Source organism: Dendronephthya gigantea, unplaced genomic scaffold (assembly GCF_004324835.1).
Source record: "Dendronephthya gigantea isolate DGI-Jeju-01 unplaced genomic scaffold, DenGig_1.0 000129F, whole genome shotgun sequence".
NCBI lineage: Eukaryota > Metazoa > Cnidaria > Anthozoa > Malacalcyonacea > Nephtheidae > Dendronephthya > Dendronephthya gigantea.
The window spans coordinates 89849-108070 of NW_021163139.1; the positions used below are offsets into that span (position 1 = coordinate 89849).

At 39.2% G+C, this 18222-nt stretch overlaps 4 protein-coding genes across 4 annotated transcripts in view; 2 read left to right on the plus strand and 2 right to left on the minus strand.

Annotated features, from left to right (window-relative positions):
- Positions 1-6192, plus strand: part of LOC114536016 (DNA-dependent protein kinase catalytic subunit-like) — a 26764-nt gene extending 20572 nt beyond the window's left edge. The window contains exons 83-107 of the mRNA XM_028557361.1: positions 36-144; positions 221-407; positions 480-590; positions 816-898; positions 996-1093; positions 1232-1302; positions 1391-1422; positions 1628-1765; positions 1865-1987; positions 2057-2145; positions 2308-2392; positions 2466-2627; positions 2696-2764; positions 2852-2984; positions 3110-3177; positions 3473-3595; positions 3703-3800; positions 3921-4010; positions 4128-4220; positions 4351-4422; positions 4504-4705; positions 5017-5205; positions 5324-5366; positions 5447-5537; positions 5662-6192. Of these exons, the coding sequence (XP_028413162.1) occupies positions 36-144; positions 221-407; positions 480-590; positions 816-898; positions 996-1093; positions 1232-1302; positions 1391-1422; positions 1628-1765; positions 1865-1987; positions 2057-2145; positions 2308-2392; positions 2466-2627; positions 2696-2764; positions 2852-2984; positions 3110-3177; positions 3473-3595; positions 3703-3800; positions 3921-4010; positions 4128-4220; positions 4351-4422; positions 4504-4705; positions 5017-5205; positions 5324-5366; positions 5447-5537; positions 5662-5860 (2758 nt within the window). The 3' untranslated portion in view covers positions 5861-6192. The remainder of the gene's footprint in view (positions 1-35; positions 145-220; positions 408-479; positions 591-815; positions 899-995; positions 1094-1231; positions 1303-1390; positions 1423-1627; positions 1766-1864; positions 1988-2056; positions 2146-2307; positions 2393-2465; positions 2628-2695; positions 2765-2851; positions 2985-3109; positions 3178-3472; positions 3596-3702; positions 3801-3920; positions 4011-4127; positions 4221-4350; positions 4423-4503; positions 4706-5016; positions 5206-5323; positions 5367-5446; positions 5538-5661) is intronic.
- On the minus strand, positions 6181-9238 carry LOC114536018 (TBC1 domain family member 16-like). The gene is made up of 5 exons (XM_028557364.1): positions 8446-9238; positions 7901-8049; positions 7693-7827; positions 7405-7591; positions 6181-7254 (listed from the first exon to the last, which is right to left on the minus strand). Exons 1-5 carry the CDS (start codon positions 9133-9135, stop codon positions 6238-6240), a joined length of 2178 nt encoding a protein of 725 aa, XP_028413165.1. The 5' UTR covers positions 9136-9238; the 3' UTR covers positions 6181-6237.
- Positions 9239-9254: 16 nt separating this feature from the next.
- Positions 9255-12415, plus strand: LOC114536020 (ribonuclease H2 subunit A-like). Its single transcript, XM_028557365.1, has 9 exons — positions 9255-9408; positions 9534-10278; positions 10462-10533; positions 10629-10755; positions 10862-10949; positions 11045-11182; positions 11303-11387; positions 11471-11594; positions 12145-12415. Exons 2-9 carry the CDS (start codon positions 10113-10115, stop codon positions 12290-12292), a joined length of 948 nt encoding a protein of 315 aa, XP_028413166.1. The 5' UTR covers positions 9255-9408; positions 9534-10112; the 3' UTR covers positions 12293-12415.
- On the minus strand, positions 12414-18217 carry LOC114536061. The gene is made up of 3 exons (XM_028557417.1): positions 17570-18217; positions 17296-17438; positions 12414-16334 (listed from the first exon to the last, which is right to left on the minus strand). The coding sequence occupies exons 1-3, from the start codon at positions 17946-17948 to the stop codon at positions 12414-12416; spliced, it is 4443 nt and encodes a 1480-aa protein (XP_028413218.1). The 5' UTR covers positions 17949-18217.
- Between the last annotated feature and the right edge of the window lie 5 nt (positions 18218-18222).

Below are 18222 nucleotides of genomic sequence, written 5' to 3' on the forward strand. Positions count from 1 at the left end.
ATTAAACTTCCTGAACTTGTACGATGTCATTTTAGCGAAGACTCGATGGAGATTGATGGCTTGAACACAACTCAACTCGAAGAAATATTTTTGAGGGAACGAGTTTTGTTTAGTTTAAGACTTTCAGAAGTGGCGACCGGGCAGGTAAGCCTCCCTCTGATATCAACCTGATTCACATTTGAGATTGGCTGATGAAAATATGCTGTTTCTATGTTTTAAGGTCAATTTTCCAGTCGCCAAAAAACAATTGCAGAGTTCACTACATTTGATAAGAGATCGGCTGAAAAATGACAGTGAACTTGAAGTGCTTTGGACGCACTCGTACGGTGATTTGAATTGCAAGAAATGTCCCAACTTATTGCCATCAGAAGCAGTTGATACAGCAATCTCTGCTTTGGATCAGCTTGGTACGTACTTCTGTTAGTTCTTTGCGATGTTTCGTCAGTGTTTAAGACGAGATATCTTTGCGTTTCTGGCAGATAAAATAAAAGACAGTAAGGTTCTTCAAGAGAATGCTTCCACTGGTATCAGACATCATTTGTTGAAGAGCCGTAATCTCGACGCCATTACAAATGTTTTAAGCATTCCAGGTTCGTTCAGTACATATTCTTGTAGTATTTTGCATAAAACTACCTCTGTATGATTTTATTAGGGAATATTAGCAAGTTTAGGATGCATTAGGGCGTGCATGTTATCAAATCTAACGGCAGTATTACTTCAGGTCTGCGTCGTAGATTTAATGCCTCTGAAACTCGCTATTTTCACCATTATGAAAGATGAATTTCTTCACATTTGTCTGTCTTCCAATGCGGTAGGAACCTGGGATTCTCTGGAGAAAGAAGCCAAAGAAAAACTTCATGGATTGTGTTCTAGTAAAAATCCAGAACAGTTAGATAAGGTTAGGGAAAAATAGTAATGATTACATGATCATGATTGATTACCTCACCTACAGTTCTGTATATGTTTTATGTATATTGACGTTGTTCACCCGCCAGATCCTTGGTCATCTTACCACAAAATCGTTCACAACACTTCAACGGGCAATAAAAATCGCTCAAACCAACGAAAACAACCAGAAAAACGCTGAATCAGTGTAAGTTTCGACTTCAATGGTGAATTCATGCAAAACATTCGTTCCTTCGCAGTTGTTACGTTCTTGAGTATACAATACAATAAGAGGAATATTTTAAACTAATTCTAAATCATTCAGACGTTTTAATGACTTCTGTAGACGGAATTTGGTTACAAGTTCAATGACAATGGCGAACTTCTGTGACAGGCTGCTGAGGATGAAGGAAGAAGGTTGGTAGAGTTTGAAATTGAACCTTAACAATGCTTTATATCTTTTTGAGCTATTGTGATTACTATTTCAAAATTTCTTTCATTTCAGACAGTGAACAAACTCCAAGATTGGACATGAAGGTCAGGATTTTATTATGTTTTTATCTCTTGAAACCACCAACCATTACTCCAGGAGAGCATTTGATACTTGATGCATTTATACTGGAAGACTAGTCTCGCATTTGAATGCTGTGAAATCCTGATCAGACCATTGCATATTGGTGAAACCAAACCTAAGATTTGGGGATGGAAGACAACAGTGCCAAACTAACTTATCCTTTTGTAGTTGTTTCCGGGAATTGTGATACGATTTGTGCTCAAATCGATGGCGTTTGAGTCCGCCGAGGCTCGACAAAAATTTCCAAGACTTTTACAGCTTGTGGAGTTATACCCTGGTGGTGACATTGAAGCGTTTAAACGAAAGGTTGGTGTGAATATTTTTCATGGTTGGACCTCTAAGAAGAACAGTTAAGAACCGATAGAGAGAACCATCCAGTTTAAGTGAAGTTTTATTTTTCCTTAGAGCTCAGATGTTCCCTGCTGGATGTTCATTGGCTGGATCAGCCAGATGGTGGCCCTGCTTGATAAGAGGGAATCTCATGCTGTACAAGGGATATTGCAGGACCTCGCGAAACATTACCCTCAGGTAACAACAGGTTACGATGCACAGGATAGGGGTAAATGTCATCACACTAACTAATTCCATTTTTACCAGGCCCTTCTTTATCCATTGAAAATCAGCGCTGAACAGTTCAAGTTTGGTGGATCGATTGAAGAACAAAAAAATAAGAAATTCGTAGAAAGGTGAGATAACTAATAGTGTGAAAAAAAAACTTATTGTACGTGTCATGGTATCTGGAATTCTTTTCTGTTAAGCGAGGTTTGGTCGGGAAAAGATTGCTTGATACTTTCTGCTGATGTTTGAGTCAAATCATCAACTAACATCGCTGATTCATCTTCTTTTAGTTTGAATGAGAGTTTGTCTTTCCCCGCGTCGGATGACTTAATCCAAGCTCTGGAACAACTGACGAATCCCGAGATGGTGTTCAAGGTAAGTACTATATATTACTTCTGGATGGCTGTTTTACTCGCATCTCTGATCTACTGTTTTCTCTCTATTCCAGGACTGGATGGATGAAGTCAAAGTGCTGTTGTCTACGAAAGGCAACGCTGTCAAAATACGCGAATCCTACGGTGAGATGTCCAAGAAGCTTCTCAACGTCAAGAAGAGAGGAACAAATTCAGACGGTTTGGAATTTGGATCCATCAGAAGAAAGTTTGCTCAGGTAGGAAACAAATATTTCGTTTTCTTAAGCGACGGGATAGGTTGTTATCCTGACGGGGTTTTTTTCAGGAATTTTCAGGTAATGTGGTAAAGGTTTGTGGTGAAGATGGCTCAAAGATTATTGACATGTCCATTAAGGTTGGTGGTTGTGTCAAGCATGTAACACTGTTGACTGGTTCATCTCCACTTCGGATAAACGTTGTGATTGTCTATCTCGTTTAACAGGCGTTTGAAAGTGCAATGAAGACAACTAACGAAAAAATGAAAGCGAAAAAGTTTGTCGGAAATTTGAAGGATTATTCACCGTGGTTGGCGAACTTTCAAACACAGAGTGAAACGATTCAATTGGAAATACCTGGTAGGTTGAGGTTGCAATATGATCATTTTTAAAGTGGAAGCTAAGTATAGAAGTTTAACATGTAAACAAACCGACTTGACTTCCACTTTTCAGCCAGGATGTTGAGCTCTTGTTATTTGTCTTAGGTCAGTACTCGGGGCAATCAAAACCCTTGCCAGAATATCATGTTAAAGTAGCTGGATTTGGTGAGAAGGTCAGAAAACACAAACATTTCATTACTAAAGCAATTAGATAATGGTTGATAGCCAGGGGCGCCGGAATATGGATAATAACGGGGGCAGATATTCATATATTCGTGTTCTGCATTATTAACTCCTTTTGAAATCGATTGTTTTTACGGTCTGTGAACACGATTATATGAATATCTGCCCCCGTTATTATCGATATTCCGGCGACCCTGTTGATAGATGGTAGTTAGCTACAGTAAGTTAATGTGTGATTACCTCATTGAGCAATTGATTAACGTTACAATGTTTCTCGACTTGAAGGTGAAGGCAATGTCATCCTTGAGAGCGCCAAAACGTATTACAATACTGGGAAACGATGAACGGGAACACACGTTCCTCGTCAAAGGCGGCGAGGATCTCCGTCTGGATCAGCGAATTCAGCAGGTGAAAACAAGTTTAACATCTCGTTGATACATTCGATATAGTATTTATCAAACTTTGTATTTATATTTTACTTCAAAAATAGTAAAGTGGTAAGAATTTTTATTTAGTTGTTCGGTTTAATGAACGATGTCATGCGAGACGACGCCGCCTGTCACCAAAGAAACTTGAGTTTAAAAACTTACAAAGTCATACCAATGACGTCAAGGTAAGGTATTCTTAAAATAGTAAACATATCCTCATTTTAAAAACTTCCAGTCTATATTAATGACAATATTTCTCATTCCTGTGTATAGTTTACACTTCTTCGGCTTTTTCATCTGTTTAGAATTGGAGTGATCGAATGGTTAGAGAACACGACAGTTTTGAAGGAGTTTATTCGAAATGGTTTGTCGGAGACTGAGAATGAAACGTTTGAGTGAGTTGGAGCTGGTGTTTTGTTTTGGGTTGAAAGTTTATTGAAATGGTATAAATGCGTTACGAACGAAATGTGACGTCTGTGATCTCTCTCTCTCTCTCTTCCTTACATTTTTAGCACAATCGGTTACAAACACAATAAATGGATAGTAGAAAAGTTTCCAGTCAATGGCAACAAACACATCATAAATAATTATTACCCCATGTTCAAGTACGTTTTTCACTTATTGGTGCTTGTAACTTTCGTCTGTGACATTTGATTCCTGACCTGTGGCATTAAGACAATCTCTTAACCACACGAACCACAGATTTCCTCCAGTTGTTTATCCTTTTCATTCTAGGAAAGCTTCCAGAGAAGTTATTGAACGCAAATTCCGAGAATTGCAAAATTTAATGCCACACGATGCGCTCAGGTGGGTCCTAGAATAGAAATTAGAGAACGTGCAGTTATCAGCTGATGAAATCTGGATTACATTACCTCTTGTTTCTCGCAGACGTAGCTTCATGCGGCTGGCATCTTCACCAGAAGCTTTCTTGACACTTCGTGCATATTTTGCGCGCACTTACGGCTGTATGACGATATGTCATTATATTCTGGGAATTGGTGACCGACATTTGTCGAATTCGATGGTGGATTTGAAGCAGGGTCGAGTGATTGGCATCGATTTTGGTCATGCGTTCGGCTCAGCAACTCAGGTAGATGAAAATTATGGTTTAACCGTATCGCTACGAACATCGTTGCTTAAAGGCGGTGTTACACTATGCAACTTTCCTTGCAACTTGCAATGCAATTCTACTCCTGAGGCATCTAAAGTTGACAAATACGAACATTTCTCACAATCTGCTAACGTTTTCTTATCATTTCGAACACTCTTTACTAATTAACATCCCTCGAAATTATAATTGCATTGCAGGTTGCAAGGAAAATTGCATAGTGTAACAGCGCCTTAATACTTTCTTCAGCGTTACGTCTTTGCTAATGCATATCATTTCCAATCGACATTTAGTTTCTACCTCTGCCTGAGCTGATGCCGTTCCGTCTGACTCGTCAAATTTGTAACATGATGGAACCATTGCGTGTAAGCGGCCAACTGCAAAGCACCATGGTATACACGATGAGAGCATTGAGAAACAACCATGAAATCTTGCTAAACACAATGGACGTGTTTGTCAAGGAACCATCTCTTGACTGGCAGGTTGTTAACGAATGGTTTATTATTTACCAAAGTTCAATGTCACATAAACTTCGTCCATGCGGCAAGTGATATTTCTGCTCTGTTGAAACTGAGCAAGTCGTTTAATGAATCTTTTCAGAATTTTGCAAGAAAACAAGCCGAAAAACAGAAATTAAACCTCAGTAAGTCCTACAAATCTTCTCGATGTCACCAAAGATCATAAATTTCCATCACTTAACTCGTTTATTTGCTGTTTATTTAGACGATATGACAGACCTCGCCTGGTACCCAAAGGAGAAAATAAATTCGGCAAAACGAAAATTGAAAGGAGAGAATCCTGCAGAGATTATGAAGTAGGAGAACAGCTTTCTTTTATTTCAATTGATATGTACTTAGGAAATATTCAAACATTTTTAGCTCAACCGTTGCACAGAAACCGTTGCGAACCCTCTTTATTTGAAATGTCTTTGTTATTAGACAGGATCTGGAGTCTGGGCACAAGAAAGCCGGATATTATGAAGAAATGTTGTCAGTTTTGCTTGGCGACAAGCAGCATAACCAACGTGCCAGGCATTACGTCAACACGGTCGAGAATCAGGTTGCATGCCTTATCGATCAGGCGACGGATCCGAACATTTTAGGGAGGACTTATCATGGCTGGGAGCCCTGGGTATGAGAGCTATGAGTATAGTTTTTTAATGTAGACTACCGCTTACTGCTAGGAACGAGGATGAACAGTGAGTCTATAATTGGTTAATATTATAGTTAAAGACTGTGGAAACTCGTAACCAGGTTTATCCTAGTGAAACAAACTGAGAGTAATCACTTCCTACAAAATTCTAATCCACTCGTTCTGTTCTGGCAAGAAAATAATGACGTCAATCACGACATACAACATTGACTTCAACATTCACATTGAAAAAATACTAATGAATATTTGTATATAGTGACATGTATATTTGTTGTGTTCTTTGCATGAAATCATTCAATGCCCTTCTGTTCATTTGACTTATTTCAATGTGTGAATTGTATTTGACATTGTCCTTCTACAGTTTACGTTTCTGTGTGTTTAGTATCAGTAATATTTTCACTTATATCGTTTTGTTCGTACAGGGCTTCAGAGCTGCATATTTTCACGTTCCTCTGCTCTTCTGGCTCCGAATTATTCTTGTCATTCGTCATCTCAGAGTTATTCAATGTTTCCATTTCACTTGAAGTATCTTCCTTCATATTTATACTTTCATTCACATGCTGAGAGAAATCGTTCAACCCGTCATGATTTTGTTTGGTATTTGACGTGTCAACTTTCAGTTCTTCATTCCGAAATTCATCCTTCAAATTCACTTGTTCGTTCCCTTGTTGTTCCTCGGTGTTCAAGGTTTCACCGTCATGCTCACAATTGTCCACAGTCTCTTCTTCATTTGACATTTCATCCTCCGTGTTTCCATTTTCTTTTTGATTTGCGTCCGAAATCTCCATTACTTCATCATCACAATTCGTTTCTTCTCTTGTTTCTTGTGAGGTCTCTCTCTCGTCACTCTTGTCTTGACTCAGGGCGTCCGGTGCTCGGGTAAAACTCTTCCCTCGCCTGGGCGGGTTTGAATGTTTGCACGCGTTAGTCTCGTGACAAGTGCACTCAATGTCCGGTAGCGTCGCACTATCCCAGGCACCGGGCCCCGATAACAGTCCACGCAAGGTGCACGGTATTGCAGCTAGCTTTCTAAACTGATATAACAAGCTTCTAGCCCTTTTTAGCACAAGATCCCCGTCCATTTCAAGAGCCAAGTTGTTGAAATAGTTCAACATCTCATCAACTCGCATCGATTTCTCCCAAACCGTATCGCCATATTCCAAGATGATGGCAACACATAGGAAGATATGGAAGTACTCTGTTTGGTAATGACACCAGCATGCTTCCCACATGCGTAGCACATGAAGATCATAGAACTCTCGCTTGAAGCCAAGCAGCAGCCAGCGATGGCAGAACAACAGGTCCATGCCTTCATCCTCCAGCAGGAGATGGGCGTAGAACTTCACAGCCATCATACGCAGCAATTCTTTCAAGTAAAGCTAAAGAAATGAGAATGGTGGTGGTTATTCTGTGTAAGAGAGAGGTGTCTGTATTGAAGAGGTATCTATATTAGAGAGGTGGTCATATTAGAAAGGCAGTTGTATTAGAGATTTATTCATATTAATGAGATATGTCCACTAGTTTCCTACCAGCTGGAAATCCATGGAATCATCTCTTGGTGACGTTACAAACAAACTTCTCTCCATTAAACCAACAAAACACCAGAATGCATCAACCTCATCCTGGACTGTTGACAATATTGAGGCAAGCAGATCTGACATGCCTTGGTTGTACCCCACCTCTGGTTGGTAGAAGGCATAATTCAGGAGAATTTGTCTGACAAAGGAAATATCAGTGTTTGCATTAATGGGGAATTCATATCAAAGAGGTGTTGATATAGAAGAGGTCTTCTCTGGAGAAAAAGACAAGAATCTCACCTCATTATCTCAACATTTGGATTGTTGTTACCAGCGAAATAAGGATGAGATCGATCTGTCCTAACAACATCTTTATCCACGGTACACTGCACATTCAGCCAAAACTTGTCATACTCTGCCTTGGGCATGTTCAACCTGCCATGGATGAGCAATATTGTACAAATATATCATTTGACAAATATAAATTTGATATCATATAAATATTCACCTTCTCTCATTGATATCTGTGTACTCTTTTGTTTTGTTTTCTTTTATAGTCTTTCGGTCAGATGCTCTCGAATGGAATGGGTAGTAATGCAGGAGAAATGGCCAAACCTCACATCGGACTTCAGGAAATACTCCAGCAAAAAATACTTCCTATATTTGCAGAAGGTAAATGTTTTCGGATCAACTAATCATCCCAAACCAATTGGTTAACATAATTTTGTATTTGAATTTGGTGCATAGCAAGTTAATGGTTTGGACACACCAGCCAATAGTTATGTTTATATAAACCATGAACCTGTAGCACATTGTTGTGAGATCCTGATAACAGAAGAGCTCAAAGTAGGTTTTTTTCATATGATCATATGATTACTCTACACTACTATTATATAATCATTTTGCATTTTTGCGGTACATTAACTCAGCGAGCAATCGGGATATGGCTAGTTAATCAATAATTATCGATTAAAGTATCAATTAACATATCATCTTCCGCATTGTAACATTACGCCACGTAATCCAATATAATTTAAATTTCAACAAATATACCTTTCGAAAATTCGCCACATCTTCCAACTGACCAGCTTTGTTGAGGAACGTCTTCCAACGGGCTTTCGTCATCGAACGATAACGACTCTCCTCAAAACTTTGATTCGGCAAGATCGAATAAATTGGGACAACGGCAAACGCTGTTTTTCTCTCGCGTTCCTCGTAAGGCAGTTTCATCGTTTTGCATAAACTCCAATTTTCAAAAATTTCCACTAAATGATTCATACCTCCGAGGTCGAAATGAAAGACTTTGTAGTGGTTTTCATGATTTTCCACAACGAAATGACCGGATGTTTTATCGTCTTTAAAAAAGAATTTTAAGGATTTCATCTCCGTTAGATCGATGTGAAAGACACTTGGACTTGCATCATCGCTCAATAGATTTTCCGAAGACAACGGTGCGACTTGTTCGTCTGTAACGTAATTCTCTTGCAAAAGAGCATTCGATGTCCAGTGCAGTATTAATCTAGTATATTCGTCGTTTATTGTACAAGCTTTGAGTGTCAAATATCCAGGGATATTCTCGCCATTATAGTAAAGACACACGTTGTTCTTGCAAAAGATCGCCTCTCCTTGATCGTTCTCGTCAGAGTCTTTGTAAAATCGAGGAATATTTCGCTTTTTACTTCTTTGCTCCTCAGCAGACTTCATATTGCCGAGAATCAACAACATTAGCCGGCTTGTTTCCATAATTTGGGCTGTTTGTTTGCTTTAGAATAATAAAATATTTCCTATTTTGGAAAGGTATAAATGTTTTGCAATATTTTCTTTTCCCTTCGTTTTAGCTCTGGTGTTTACCACACGCGTGGGTGTCGCGTGCGTCCGAGGTTGCGCACATATTGGACGCAGCAAACGATAATCAGGAAATTCAAGACCCCTGGGGTCTGGGAACCCCTGGGGATGAGGTCCAATTTGTTCCTTGTCTCCCGGGCGTTTTTCGCCCCTTTGGATTCAGTGCTTTAGGTTAGTACCCAGCTTCAAATTCATGAAGCAAAGATATCTGGTTGACAGATTTGTGATGAATTGTTTTAAAAATCAAGTACAGGCATAAACATGCAACAAAGATATAACTGTTATATAATTTTTAGGTTCGTATGACCACACTATGAAGATGTGGGACAATTGTAACCCTGCTGGTGTCATGATCATTGATCACGGGCACCCTATTGAGTATATCCTGGTTCTTCCATCCGGTGGGCTGTGTTCCTCCGCAGGGTAACAAAAATATCAAGTGACCGTAGGTCAGTCTGGTCAGATAAATTAGGCAGAACGAGATTTCATCAGTCATTAGTATTTAGTAGAAATCAGCATTGGATTAAGTGATCAACTTTGATTAGGGATCAAAGTTAGATCCAGGAGCAGACTGGCTGACTGATGCGATATTTCGAACAATATTGCAGCACGTCTATCTTGTCAATGTCAAATATACCATATTCCGGTATATTCAACCTTATCAAGGTCACAGGTGAGCCAAGGTCGAATATACCAAATCGGTGAGTGATAATCGCGCGCGTGTTTCTCGCGAGTCTTTATGCGATGCTTCCACTGTGCCGTTTTTGCGCGGGAAATTTCAAACTTCATTTTTCATTGCATTCGCCTACTTTTGTTTTGCTACACTGAAACGTCGCATTTTGACCATTTTGATCCGGAAATCCCTTTATTTTGCGATGGAAGAAGAAACGACCAGCGCATTTAACGACACGTACATGAATCTGGACGAGTTTCACAGAGATTCAGCGGGATATTTTGATATGAAATCGCTGGTGCCCGAGATGACGAAATCAGAACCATGTTGTATGGGTATCGATGAGGCAGGGCGTGGTCCTGTGTTAGGTAAGGGGTGACCACTGTGTTGTGGGGTAGCTTTTATTAGTAAGCTCCTTAAGTAGTATCTCAGGCTGAGTTTGCTTCATTTTTCACTAGTGTATAACCATTGCCTTGTCATTGAGGATAAAAATTGTCTCACATCAGATGGAGAATAAATGGATTGATTTTAATAACAAGTCTCAATTGTAGGTCCAATGGTGTACAGTACCAGCTATTGTCCATTGTCTCAAGATCAGAAGTTAAAAGATTTGGGTTTTGCAGGTTGAATTATTGCATAAGATATATTAATATGTGTAACTGACTTTAAGTGAATCAATTATAAAAAAGTAGGTTATATGCGTGACTGTCATCTTTAGATTCCAAGACTTTAAATGAGGAAGAGAGGGAAGAGTTGTTTAAAGCAATCAATGAAAATAATAATTTTCTTGGCTGGATAACAAGAATACTTTCTCCAAACTATATTTCGAATGAAATGTTGAGAAGGTTTGTGAATGACATTTGACAGGGATCATGGATCTTCACCTTGTATCCATCAGACCACAAGATCACATCTATGAACAATTAAATCAAACTGATATTTCTTGTGTAGGACAAAATATAACCTGAATCAGATATCACACGACACTGCAATATGGTTGATCAAAAGTGTCATTGAAAATGGGGTTGATTTACAACAGGTGAGATTGAGAATAATTTCGTTTCAAATGTCCAGGTTACCCTCAAACTTGAAACACTCTTTGTATCAATCATAACTCATTTCTGTATTTCATAGGTATATGTGGATACAGTTGGTGATCCGAAAAAATATCAAAAAAAACTAGAACATGAGTTTCCACATCTTAAAATTACTGTGAAAGCTAAAGCTGATGCATTGTTTCCCATTGTGAGTGCTGCCAGTATTTGTGCCAAGGTAATTCAATATCAATAGTATTACGAAGTAGAATAAAGATGATTTGGTTTGAATTTCTTTGAGCATCAACTTTTAGTTTATATGTAATATATCTGAGGAAAATGACTTTCTTCATATCAGGTGGCACGGGATAGAGTCATTCAAACATGGAAATTCATTGAGAATATGAGTTTTCCAACTGAATATGGTTCTGGTTACCCAGCAGGTAATTTGTACTTTTTTCTTGTGGTTCATTTTTACCTTACCTGGTACCTGTTTTTTAAGTTCTTCTCACAAACAATTTCCTAGATCCAGCAACAAAGAAATGGCTGGCTACAATAGTTGACAGGATTTTTGGATTCCCACAATTTGTACGCTTCAGTTGGTCAACTTGTAAAGAAATACTGGATAAACAGTGTGCTCCTGTGGAATGGTAATGTCTGTTCATTTCATTCTCCTTATCAATTAATCCACTATTACTACAGAAGGAAACCTAAACTGAACTAACTTTATTTATACTGGATAGCTCTATCAGTTCTAAACTGTTCTTCCTAGAGGTCCAGTAAGGATCATCTCTTATTGATCCAGTGTTACTACAGGAGGAAACCTAAACTAAACTAACTTTATTTATACTGGATAGCTCTATCAGTTCTAAACTGTTCTTCCTAGAGGTCCAGTAAGGATCATCTCTTATTGATCCAGTGTTACTACAGGAGGAAACCTAAACTAAACTAACTTTATTTATACTGGATAGCTCTATCAGTTCTAAACTGTTCTTCCTAGAGGTCCAGTAAGGATCATCTCTTATTGATCCAGTGTTACTACAGGAGGAAACCTAAACAAAACTAACTTTATTTATACTGGATAGCTCTATCAGTTCTAAACTGTTCTTCCTAGAGGTCCAGTAAGGATCATCTCTTATTGATCCAGTGTTACTACAGGAGGAAACTTATACTAAACTAACTTTATTTATTCTCTGAAAGGGATGATGATAATGAAGAGGAGACAGCTAAGGATCTAAAGGGAACTGCAAGCATAACTTCATTCTTTGGAAAATCAAACAACAAGGCCGAAATAAAACCTCATCAATTCTTCCAGGAGAGATGTCTAGAACCTGTCACATTTTTTTAATGTTTTTGTACAGACAATAATGTAGAATAATGTGAATAAATAAATATAAATACAAGTGTTTTTGCACATGTAATTTGAACACAAAGTTTATTGTTTATGCTTAAACAGTTTAAACGCGTTCTTATATCTTAACTTCAGTCGCTTCTAGGTTATCGTACGCGACCATAATAATATTATCTCCTCTTATAAACAGTTGATTGATATGGCGGTTTTTCAACACAAGTGCCTTTCCACGAACTCGGTCAACTTTTAAAATACGAACAGTAACGACATTTCCTGGTAGTTTTGCTTGCTTTGTTTTCACAGCATTTATCTTTGTGTCCAATTTTGCGGTTTTTTGTTTTCGTTCTGGAGTGATTTCCCTTTTTCTTTTGCCCGAGAATCTCTCCGCATTTTCTTTGTGATCCTGCTTCGATGAATCGTTGAGTTTTGAGCTCGCAGACGGTGGTGATTCCTCAGCTTTTTCTTTTGATGTTTTGGATTGTGTTGATCTCTCTCTTTCCTGGGACACTGTTTCACCTGCTTCTTTTCTTTCCAACTTGCTTCTACATTTATCATCCACATTTTGTTTCTTTTTAGCCGAAGATTTTTCCTCAGAAAACACCTTAGTCTGAGCTTTTGTGGTTTTACAAGAGTCAGTTGTCTTTGAACTACCATCTTTTCGTTTGACTGAATTATTAACATCCTTCTTCAGACTCCCTTCTTTTAACTCGCAGAGTTTTTTAGCCGAACTGCTTCGCAAACATTTAGTCGTATCAACACATTCTTCACCGTCCTTACTTGAACTTTTTACGTTTTTCCCAGTTTCTTTAACGATCCTTGTACTACCCGAGTGTCGTGCATGCTTGTCGTTTTGAGAAGAACTCTTTGTTTTTGTATCTTCCACATCGGACTTGCTTCTGGTCTCGTCTTTTAAACTATCTTTCCTCGGTGCACAACTCTTGTCTCCTGTTTTCACACACTTGTTGAAATCACCCTTCTTCAAGGACGAGTCATTCCGATCATTAGAAGATTTCTCTCGACTTTTCAAACCAGAATTCTCTCGTTTTAACTCAGATTTCTTTCCTGTTTCATTCTTTTTGCTTGTTTTATTTTCCACTTTTGAGTTCCCCTTTGAATCTTTCTTCTCTTCTTCTTTTTGACCGGATATATTTTCCATCTTCATTGTATCAGAACTCGTCTTAGACTTGGTCGATTTCTCACTCTTGCCTTTCTTATTATCCCCTTTGCTGTTCGTCTCAGAATCTTTTCTAATTGTCTTGGAATTCTTTCCCCTGCTTTGCGTTTCTTCGCCTTTGCTCTTAGCGTCTTTCCTGGTGCTTGAAAAACGTTCCTTCGAAGACTCCGCACCACTCCTTCGTGTATTACTCTTACAAAGATCTTCATTTCTTGATAATCCTTGTGAGGACCTTCGCGCGAACTTGACCTGGGTCCCTTGCGTTTCGTCTAACTTTTTCTTGCTTGACAAGTTCGATTCTGAAGAACTTTTAACCTTTCGCAGATTGGTTTTCTCTTTACTTGCTTTTTCACCAGATCCTTTGACCTTCTCTGTCGGATTTCGTTGTTTCTCCCGAGTGTCACTTCGTCCTCTCCGCAGACTGCTATCATTGTCCACCTTCTTCTCTGCTTCATTCTTCTCATTGTGTTTATCCTTTCTTGAAGATCTTGTCCATCTTTTTATGGGTTCTTTACTTCCGACATGTTTTGTACTTGTTGAAGAATCAAGTCCCGGAACCGAGCTTCTTCTCTCGTCATTTCCAGAGCTTCGTCTCTCACTCCTTCTTCCTTTACTTAAATCTATTATCTTGCTTTTGACAGTGTTCTTATCTTCGTCTTTCTTTGAGGAACGACCATCCTTGTCAACAAGACTTTGTCTCCTTTCTTTGGGAATATTTGATTTACGTTTCTCGTTAACAGCTTTCTCAGTTCTTTTAGAATTTGTTTCACAACTGCTTTCTTTCGTAGACGAAACTGAACGTCTTCTTCTTGTGCTTTCATTGCTCTTAATTTCTGATGTCGTCTTGGAAGAGTTATTGTTAGTTTTTTGACGAGTACTAGATTTCTCGTGCGATTTAAGGGCTGAAACATTCTCCAACTTCTTGATATCCTGTCTAAACGGTTTGCACTCTTCTTCCACGCTTTTTTCGACATCACTGGAACTCAGTTCCCCCTCCTCTTTCTCATCAACATTTTCTCCTCTTCTCGTATCAATGATATCACCTGATTCAGAGCCAATGGTAGATTTCGCTTCTGCATCATCAGGAAACCGCTGTTCCATTCTATTCTCATCTTCCTTAAAATCAGAGCAATCGTCATGAGACTCGTCCTTGATTCTGAGTTCTTCTTCTGTTTCTTTGATGTTTTCTTGTTTCGTTATTTCCAGAACATTACAAGATTGAGAATCATGCGTAGACTTGATCAACTCTTCTTCAATTATTTTAGGCTGCTTCTCTTCACCGTTGGTTTCTTCAACACGCTTATCAACATATTCATCCTTTTTATCCTCTACCATTCGTTCCTTATCCTCTACCGTCCCCTCATCCTTTACCATTCCCTCGTTATTCTCAACCGTTCCCTCATTATCCTCAACCCTTCCCTCATCCTTTACCATTCCCTCATTATCCATAACCGTTCCCTCATTATCTTCAACCGTTCCCTCATCATCCGCTACCGTTTCCTCATTGTTCTCCACTGTTCCCTCACTATCCTCAGGCATGGAACTATCAACAATCTCTTTATTATCTTCAGTATCGTCATCATAAGAGAAACCAACTTGGCTGTTGTTACCTTCTTCTTCAGCAACCATACTCATCACAGTACCAACCTCGAGGTTATCACCACCTCCACCATCTGCTTCATTATCACTCTCCCTATAATCACCAACCACCTCTTCACAAGGCAGGTGCTTCATTGCACCCACACTCTCTTCCATACCGTACGTAATCGTATGATGCAAGGTGACTGTTTCCAACAACGCTGAGCTCTCTCGCGAAACTGTCTCATCAAATACAGTCGAATCCTGAGATCCTTCGTCAAACTCCATGGCTAATACATTACTCTGCAAAACAGCGCTTGCCTTGCATTCATATGAGTCATTATTCTGCTCATTTGGCAACAAAGTTTCAGCTTTTTTTAGTTCGGTTTCCGTTCCTTGTACTTCATCTAAAATATTAAAAATTGTAACTTGATTACTTGTCGTCTCCGTCAAGCTAACATCACCATGGCTTTCCATTTCTCTTGCAGAAATTTCGCCTGAATCGCTACTCTTTTTTGCCAGCTCCATCTCTCCCACACCACGGCAAAAAGCTTTTCTTTTTTGATCAGTTTTACTTGCCATATCTCTTGAAGGACTTCGTGTCAGAGGTGTATATTTTTCCAAAGAATTACTGGGTAAATCCCCCGTTTCTTTCTTATCAATGGAGTCCTTTTTTATAGCGATATCACTCGGTTCTGATCTTTGAAAATCATTTTCTAAAGCCTCTCTGTTGTCATTTTGGACAATTTCAATTTGACACAACTCGTCCTGTTTCTGCTCCAAATTTGAGTCGACAAAATCAATATCCTTCGTAACTATTTTGCAACTTTCATTGTCCTTACTTAGATCAGAATTCGACACGTCCATATTAGTAGCAGTCTCTTTCCTTTCTCCAAGATCAACTTCACAAGTTGAACTTGGAGTTTCCTCCCCCAAATTATCGTTCCTCCCACTATCTTCGTTGTCGTCCGTATTTGAATCAAGCGATGGGGTAGAACAATTCTCTGCTGTGGTTTTGTTGTCAAAACTCACACCATCAGTATTGCTAGAGAAACATTCTTTACCCTCAAAGTTCACATTTCCACTTTCTTCTTTGATCGCTTCCACACTCAAGACCTCGCCTTCCCCTTTTCCTCGCTGTCTTAATGTTTCTCGTTTCTTTCTTCGCCATTTCCTTTTCTTCTCTTTCTTTCGCTCAATTCTTTCCAAAGACTCCATCATTTCCTCAGCCGGGTCAACTATAACTTCTTCCTCGATTGCAAACATCTCGTCGACATCCATCATGGCCTTGTAAGGAAAAACGGCGCTAATAAACAACTTGTCACTTTTCGGAATAACCAAAGGCGAAGGGATGGGGGGTGGGAGATGGGGTCTCGTTCAGACCATGGTGTGCCGCAATCACCTCTCACCTATGTGTAGCGCTTTGGTATTAGCGCACTCCGAGAAACCTTTATGACCATTACAGTATAACACAATTGTTTTGAAAGGGCAAACATCAGGAGGAGGTTTGATATAGGTGTGGCACCCTCCAACTCAAAAGAGAACGATTGAATTGGGACTCAACGTGGAGAAACTATCCTTTGTTTAACAGGAGTTGCCCCCCTCCCGTGAGACGCCATGTTCGCAGGAGCTGTATGTAAGGTCAGCTAGTGTGTGTTTTGACGGGTGTGTAATTCGTGTACTGAGATGCATCGACGTAGCCAGTCTAACGATATAGTCCTGCTATGCAATTTTAACTTATTACCATCATTCAATTCTTTAAAACGTCATTATTTTCAGTGTCAACGAACACCAAAATATTAGCATTAGCAGAACTTGAATGTCTGGCTGGCTACGCATCAGAGATTTGCGTTTTTTTCAGGTTATTGAGATGTAAGTTAAAGGCAACGTATTGTGATGTTCAAAGGTTGTACTGAGGGCTGTTTGTTTCATTTCTAAATATGACTAAGAGAGATAATGATTAACACTTTATGCAAGCAATAGATCAAAAGCACGGATTTTCGTTTGTATTCTTTTGAGAAATTTAAATTCCTTCATAATATATGAAGGGGCAGGGTTGAGGTCGTCCTTGTTCTTTCCTTTGCAACTCTCTGTTCTTTCTTCTGGTCATCTTGAAGACCCAACAAACAGCCAGGAGTCTGTATCAATGGTCTGTTCTGACGTGGCAAGACAATTTGCACAGAATCTGAAAAACGTTTTGCATACAAACATCCTCCTCACAAACTGTTCTACTGAACTCCACACTTACCAGATTCATGTGTTTATCAAACGCCACAAGGTATCCAACGCAAACTCCACGCAACCCATTTAACCTCCGTGTCCAGACCTTCAACTTTGCCTTTTTTTCTATGCAATTGTACAGCACACTCAGAGGACCTTCCTTGTATTTCACTGAAGAATAAAATAAAGCGAAGCAATCACTTTTCACTCCTGTAGCCCGGTTAGGAGCTGAGGCTTAGCAAAGGTTGGCAAAAACAGCGAAATCTATCCAAGATAAACGAGCTATTTAATACAGTCCTAACCTTCCATCCTTTCTAAGACGTTCATCTGTTTTCCCTTTCTTTTTGCCTTCTCCAACATGGTGACTTTTTCCACGATGCCATCAGTCTGGCTTTTCACTTTCATCAAATGCTCCAACTTGCTAGGATCTCGCTTACGATTGCGTAGCTTCGCCAACCTGTTCTCTGCTATATTCTTCAACCTGTTTGCGACATCGTTGTCTTTCTCCTCATTTTTTACCTCTTTCAAAGACTTTGCGTACTCGCAAATGGTGTTGAGTATACGTGCATTCGGAAAAGGAGGCTGTAGGTTCTTGCTGTATAATGCTAACAAAGGGTTGAACGAAGCAGACATAAAATTCAGTTCGCCTTGACATCTTCGCCCGCTCTTCTTCGCCGCCATGTTTGATTTGGATATTTTGAAATTATTCACTATTATTTCATGTAAGCAAAATATAGTGGACCTTGAGGTTGGCAATGAACTTAGAAACCTTGCTGCTTCATTTTAAATGTTTAATTTCTGGTATTTTTTATAAAAAGCATACCAAAAGAGTTGAAGAGCAAACAGCATTCGTTACGAACTAAAATAAACGTGACTCTTTACAATATTATGCCTGTTTTTTTTTTCGCCCACGCGGGTGTTGCGAGGTAACAGGTGGAATGACACGAATAGGGGA

Bases quoted from the DNA above. Each gene is read 5' to 3' on its own strand.
- LOC114536018 (XM_028557364.1), bottom strand. From the start codon at position 9,135: ATGGAAACAAGCCGGCTAATGTTGTTGATTCTCGGCAATATGAAGTCT. The intron at 8,050-8,445 runs GTATATTTGTTG...CTGCAAATATAG, and splicing joins ATGTGGCGAATTTTCGAAAG to GAAGTATTTTTTGCTGGAGT. The intron at 7,592-7,692 runs GTGAGATTCTTG...TTCCTTTGTCAG, and splicing joins CCAAATGTTGAGATAATGAG to ACAAATTCTCCTGAATTATG.
- LOC114536020 (XM_028557365.1), top strand. From the start codon at position 10,113: ATGGAAGAAGAAACGACCAGCGCATTTAACGACACGTACATGAATCTG. The intron at 10,756-10,861 runs GTTTGTGAATGA...TTTCTTGTGTAG, and splicing joins TCGAATGAAATGTTGAGAAG to GACAAAATATAACCTGAATC. The intron at 10,950-11,044 runs GTGAGATTGAGA...TGTATTTCATAG, and splicing joins ATGGGGTTGATTTACAACAG to GTATATGTGGATACAGTTGG.
- LOC114536061 (XM_028557417.1), bottom strand. From the start codon at position 17,948: ATGGCGGCGAAGAAGAGCGGGCGAAGATGTCAAGGCGAACTGAATTTT. The intron at 17,439-17,569 runs GTTAGGACTGTA...TTTATTCTTCAG, and splicing joins CGTCTTAGAAAGGATGGAAG to TGAAATACAAGGAAGGTCCT. The intron at 16,335-17,295 runs GTAAGTGTGGAG...TTTCCTTACAAG, and splicing joins TTGATAAACACATGAATCTG to GCCATGATGGATGTCGACGA.